Source organism: Carettochelys insculpta, chromosome 1, assembly GCF_033958435.1.
Source record: "Carettochelys insculpta isolate YL-2023 chromosome 1, ASM3395843v1, whole genome shotgun sequence".
In the NCBI taxonomy this organism is placed as follows: domain Eukaryota; kingdom Metazoa; phylum Chordata; order Testudines; family Carettochelyidae; genus Carettochelys; species Carettochelys insculpta.
The window spans coordinates 14,970,519-14,977,095 of NC_134137.1; the positions used below are offsets into that span (position 1 = coordinate 14,970,519).

Here is a 6,577-nt window from a genome sequence, read left to right on the forward strand (position 1 = left end):
TGGAACAAGTAATTAAGAAAATAATCTGCAAACACTTGGAAGGTGGTAAGCTGATAGGAGACAGCCAGCATGGATTTGCAAAGAACAAATCATGTCAAACCAACCTGATAGCTTTCTTTGATAGGATAACGAGCCTTCTGGATAAGGGAGAAGCCGTGGATGTGGTATACCTAGATTTTAGTAAGGCATTTTGATAGTCTCGCATGATATTCTTATCAATAAACTAGGCAAATACAAGTGAGATGGGGCTACTGTAAGGTGGGTACAAAACTGGCTGGATAACCGTACCCAGAGAGTAGTTTATTAATGGTTTTCAATCCTGCTGGAAAGGTATAACAAGTGTGGTTCCGGAGGGGTCTGTATTGGGACTGGTTTTGTTCAGTATCTTCATCAATGATTTAGATATTGGCATAGACTCTATGCTTATTAAATTTGCAGATGATACCAAGCTAGGAGGGGTTGCAACTGCTTTGGAGGATAGGGTCAAAATTCAAAATGATCTGGACAAATTGGAGAAATGGTCTGAAGTAAACAGAATGAAGTTTAATAAAGGCAAATGCAAAGTGCTCCACTTAGGAAGAAACAATCAGTTTCACACATACAGAATGGGAAGTGACTGTCTAGGAAGGAGTATGGCAGAAAGGAACCTAGGGTTATAGTGGACCACAAGTTAAATATGAGTCAACAGCATGATGCTGAAGCAAAAAAAGCAAACATGATTCTGGGATGCATTAACAGGTGTATTGTGAACAAAACACAAAGTCATTCTTCTACTCTACTCTGTGGTGGTTAGGCCCCAGTTGGAGTATTGTGCCCAGTTCTGGGCGCCACATTTCAAGAAAGTTGTGGAGAAATTGGAAAGGGTCCAGAAAAGAGCAACAAGAATGATCAAAGGTCTAGAGAACATGACTTACGAAGAAAGGCTGAAAGAATTGGACTTGTTTAGGTTGGAAAAAAGAAGGTTAAGGGGGGACATGATAACGGTTTTCAGGTATCTAAAAGGTTGTGATAAGGAGGGAGAAAACTTGTTGTTCTTGGCCTCTGAGGATAGAACAAGAGGCAGTGGACTTAAACTGCAGCAAGGGAGGTTTAGGTTGGACATTTGGCAAAAGTTCCTAACTGTCAGGGTGGTTAAACACTGGAATAAGTTACCTAGGGAGATTGTGGAATCTCCATCTCTGGAGATATTTAAGAACAGGTTAGATAAGTGTCTATCAGGGATGGTCTAGACAGTACTTGGTCCTGCCATGAGGGCAGGGGGCTGGACATAATGACCTCTCGAGGTCCCTTCTAGTCCTAGCATTCTGTGATTCTATTATTCTATGAGTGAATTGAAATTGACTACACCATGCAACAAAGGGAAGCACAGACAGTAAGCAAACAGCAGCAGATGTGATTAGCATTTTTAATTTTCAGATTTTATAATGTAAGTTGTTAGTAATAAAGGTGAGGAAACATATTTAACATATATTTGTAACCTGGCACTGTCTCTTTAAAGTGAATCACTTTGGGGGCAGGGGAGGGAGGCAGGGAGGAGGTATTAAAAGCTTCTTTAGAAGCTACAGGAATATGGATATCTGGGGGCTCCTGAGACCCATACTAAGAGATTATGCCTGTCGGTGTGTAGAATGTGAGGAAAATCACTTAAAGGAGAGTGAGCAATGAAGGGAAAATACAGCACATTCAGTTGGTTATGTCCTTCCTGGAAACAAGAGCAGGAAAAGTAATCTCTGGATTTCTGGGTATCAGTCATGCACTTCCTAAAGGCATTGCTTTACTTTCTCATGATCAATAAAGAGTTGTGTCAGTTCTAAGTAATGTCGAGTATTATGTCACTGTCTCTTCCTTAGACAGGAAATGGTGCCACTGCCAGGGGAATTCCATATCGCAGGCAGAACCGTCACAAACCAAACCTGACATCAGCTGATCTGCCAGAAGAAGAGACAAAGAGAATTGCCAGGATATTTTCTGCACGGTTCTCCAAAAAAGAATAGCAGAAGTATCAGAGTGGTTGTGTAGAGAGGAATTGCTTTCTTCAGTAGCGTCCATGCTCTGTATTTGGGGAGACTGACACTTTCTATAGAACTTTCCTACTCCTGACTTGAAAAGAAAAATGGCATCCTACCCACCACCACCACATCAGCACCGATCCACTCTCCTGAAAGCTTCTACTCTCGTTGATTTAATATGTGTAATTACCCCTCTTTTAAATAGGAGTTCAGAACTCACATCAGATAAGGAATGCTAGGAAGGGAATACCTTCCGTTCTCATGGATTTCTTGGAAGTTGAGGGCACTGTGTGTCCTGGAAGATCAGATACTGGAGAAAAGCACTGACCTCAGTAACTTGAATGGTGTTATCTGATCTGTGGGAATATCTCAAGGAAAATGAAATTTCCAAAGCTTCATTTGTGGGAAACTAATTATCCTTTTCTGCCAGCTAGATAAAGGAACATACAATTGTCTGGGCAAACTTGGGTTGAGGGTTTGTTTGGTTGGTTGGTTGGTTGGTTTTTGTTGTTTTAGGGGGAGGGTTGTACGAATCTGTTTCTGTTTTAGAAGAATGAAGTATGAGCTCATCTTTCTCTCTGAGAGAATGTGCTCTAGAATTTCTGCAACAAGACACGCAATCTCCAAGCAAATGTGCACAGACAACCTGGACTTGGAAAGCTCCAGTCGCTGTTTTGTAGGCCCATAACCTTTTTTAGAAACATTTTGTAAGACAAATACGTTTTCTTGAATGCCAAAGTAATGTTTATTTTTGTATGGGTTGGGTAGACTGTAAGTAAAATGCTCAGATACTGTAAAATATTTTATCTCTGTAAGGCTTGTTTTGCTAGCAATTATGGAATTTTGTGACTAAATTATTTTTCTTATTTATGTAGTCATAAATATCTTAAAAATCACAAGTTTCAAGTGTCTCCAGATAACTGACCTGAACACAAACCATGCTAATTTATTTTTTAAAGATCTCAAAAAAAAAACAAAAACCACTTTCAATAAAATTTGTACTTTTGTGCCTTCTTGCTGTTTATGATATTATTGAAGAATTATTATGTTGGTGATATTAAAAAGTTAGAGCTTGATTCTTCTCCCATTGGAGTCAGTGATAAAACCTCTGTTGCCATCCTGCACACTGAAGTCATCTGATTAAGTGGGTCTTAGTCCACGAAAGCTTATGCTCCAATAAATTTGTTAGTCTTTAAGGTGCCACAGGACTTCTTGATGGTTTGTTTTTGGGTTTGTTTTTTTTTGTTTTTTTACCTATATACTTTGTGTTGTAATTGAAAATGCAGAAAAACATTGAAAAATAATACCTTTTACGTGGTGGTGTTCAGCAATGCCATTAAAACTGTGATTAATTGTAATTTGTAATCACCATTTTTTAGTTAATCACACGAGGTAACTGCGATTAATCAATAGCCTTGCTTAACATTAATCAGAATTGTCACAAAGGGTCTTCTGTTAGCTGTCTTAGTAAAGAGGGTAAGAGCTGAAGGTGCCAAATAGGCAGAAATCCTCTCCCCTCACTGCTAGCACTTCGTCTACCTCAGAAAAAATCACTTGGGTAATTCACCGCTCTTGCAGCTCTCGAGGCTGAATAAGCGAGGCCAAGTCTCTGATGAACATTGGTCCCTATTTCAGTAATTGCCAGCTCCAGCAGGTGCAGCTGCATTACTGCAAACCCATTGTCTTTTGCACTGGTACCACTTAATCCATCTTTCACACAGGGACATGCTTCCCTGTCGCCCCGTCACACAGGTTTTTCTTGCTACTACTGAGGTTTGCTCTATTTTGGCCCATGTGGCTAGCGGCCAGTAGTGCCAGTGCTGTATTTATATTACTACCGCTGCTGGCGCATGCTTACAGGTATCACCCTAAGGCCTGGTCTACACCATTGCAGGCCATCAACCTGAGCTATGCAACTTCAGCCGTGTAAATAACACAGCTGAAGTCAACATATTTACGTCTGAGTACTGTGGTATCTACCACAGTAAATTGACCCCTGACGCTCCCCCATGGACTCCACTTTCATGTTGGAGTGGGGGAGTCGATAGACTGCTCAGTGCTCCATTTATCGTATCTAGTATCTATTTGGTAAATTGAACCCCAGTGGCTTGACTGCTGCCTGTCGATCCAGCCTGTAGTGAAGGTGTGCCCTGATTTTTTTTTTTTGGCTGGGTAGATGCTCCCTAGCTGGAGGCGGCTTACTCACAAGATGTAAGGAAGCTTGTAGGAACCTGGCACTGTGGCTGCCCACTTACTCCCTCTTCTGATGGGAAAACGTTAAGATGTTTAATTTTCAAGGCTGACACTTCTCCTCAGCGCTGGGTTCAACTACCAGAAAGGAAACGTGCGTCTGGCTGCACGTCGGTTTGGCATCTCTACACTCAGCCAGCCTGGCCCTGCTCCTTCTCAGAATGAATTCCAAGCCCTGACCGTTCCAGTCCCCTGCGGTACAAGCACTTCCACTTCCCAACCGAGCAGCTGCGTGTGTTTTGGCAGGTCAGAGCGTGGAGAGAGTTCCCCTCCACTGCCATTTTCTGCACTTGAACAGAGACTGGGTAACCCAGCAGCACAACCCCCAGAGCCCAGCTCCTAGTTCTTCCAGCCAGCGGAGCCCCAGTGGGCAGACTCTTGAACTGTTTTTCCCCACCAGAAGGCCCAGGGTGCTGCTGTCCTTAGGCATGTGCAGTGTGTACCAGGGCATAGTGCACCACTGAATTTGGGATGCTGGGTGTGTTGCAAATTTGGTAGTGCCCTCTGATGTGTATAATAGGACTAGGGCTGCTGCTGGCTGTGGGCAGCACTGGTTCCAGCAACCCCAACCCCTGTCCCCCATCCCCTCCCTGGCTCCCAGCCCCTGCTCCACCACAGGCCCCAGCCGCCTCCCACTACATCTCCCACCTTGTTGGCTGCAGACCCCTAATCCCCAACCTCCCCACCCCCATCCTTTGCCCTCCCACACCACCTGCCAGCCCACAGCTCCAGCCAGTGTGCCCCTCAGTCTGCCTGCTGCCACGAGCCTCTCTGCCCTCCCCCCCGCACCCTCCTTAGCTTGCCCCCACAGCCCTGTCCCATGGACTGTCTGCTCCCCGCCCCCGCCACACACGCACGCATGGGATGGAGGGTCCAGGTGCCCAGGCTGACTAGGACATTAAAAACCTTAAGGAGCAGCCCTGCCTGGAGGAAATACACATCTGGCAATCAGCAGACAAGCATGTTCTTGTAGCCTGATCGGGCGTGTCTCTCGCACACCCTGCTGGGCGCAGCTGGCCCCTCATGGGGTTAGAGAGGATGTTACGTCCTAATCTAGTGGTGCTTCCCCTGGAGTGAACCCAGTAGCCGAAATCCTCCACCCCATGCGAGGATGAAAGGAGCCAGCAGGTGTGTGACTTCCAGGTCAGCTGTTAACAGCCTCGGGAGTCAGCACCTACGTGGCATTGTTGGCCTCACGCCTTGGCAAATTGACATGTCACAGAGAAAGGAGTTCTGGGGAGACCCAGGCATAATGAGAATTGGGTTAGAGCAGATCGAGCTATTTTAATCTTATCTAATATGTGGCTTTTTACAGTCGACCCACAGCTATTTTTGGCTCTTAGGGTAGCTCTACGCTAGGGAACAAAGGTGATCTCAGATGCACAATTCTAGCTATGCCATTAGAGTAGCTTGAATCGACATATCAGAATCGACTTTCTGCCCTAGGGTAGTCCCAGGCCCCTCAGAGGCATGCCAACATCTCTTACTCCATGCAATAACGTGGAGTACCGAGGTTGACAGCCATAACCAGACAGATCGATTTTGCCACTTCTTTACGCACGTGGCAAAATTGAACTCTGGAAGACCGATCAAGCCGTGGTCAATTGTCCAGTAAGTGTAGATTCACCCTTGGTATCTAACTTGGCTTCCCCTGCACTGGGAGGTGAATTTATTACCGTGTTATTCCCATCCTTGGATTTCCCAGGAAATCGTCTGTTACTTCAGTATTTGGTATTGGTAGTGCCCAGAGAGTGCTAGAGGCTGTACAAACGTAAGAGGATTGTCTCTGCCCCATGCCATAATGTTCTAAATAGAAAAAAAGGCCACCCTGTGGCTATGTTCTTGGGGCTAAACATCAGGTACCAGCTCATGTGGTAGTGATGAGCAACACACAATAAATCATAGAACTGGAAGGGACCTCAAGAGGGCATGGAGTCCAGTCCCCTGCTCTCTCAGCGGGATCAAGCACCATCTAGATCACCCCTCCCAGGTCAGTGGGCCAGGTGTAGCCTGACTGGTGTTCCCTGTAAGCTGAGCTAGTGGGTGTCCACCCATGAGTGATTCAGTTGCCACCCAGCAGATGAGCAGTGCACCTAAGGCTGCCCGCAGCCAGCAGCATGTTTTTCTATGGGTGGTGCACAGCTGCACATGCCTCAGTACACAACACAAAATTTATTCTGCACTTGGTTGCAAAATAATTAACGGGACCACTGCCCCAACCTGGTTGTCGAGCACAACCTTCATCAAGGTGGTTTCCAACCACCAGCAAATTTAGTCACCCGCTGAAGTGGCAAGTCATAAGCTCCCCTATTTATACA

General features: G+C 45.3%; 1 protein-coding gene across 1 annotated transcript in view; it reads left to right on the forward strand.

The window, feature by feature from the left end:
- Positions 1-2,989, forward strand: part of C2CD3 (C2 domain containing 3 centriole elongation regulator) — a 95,788-nt gene extending 92,799 nt beyond the window's left edge. The window contains exon 33 of the mRNA XM_074977827.1: positions 1,851-2,989. Coding sequence (XP_074833928.1) covers positions 1,851-1,994 — 144 coding nt within the window. The 3' untranslated portion in view covers positions 1,995-2,989. The remainder of the gene's footprint in view (positions 1-1,850) is intronic.
- Positions 2,990-6,577: the final 3,588 nt, after the last annotated feature.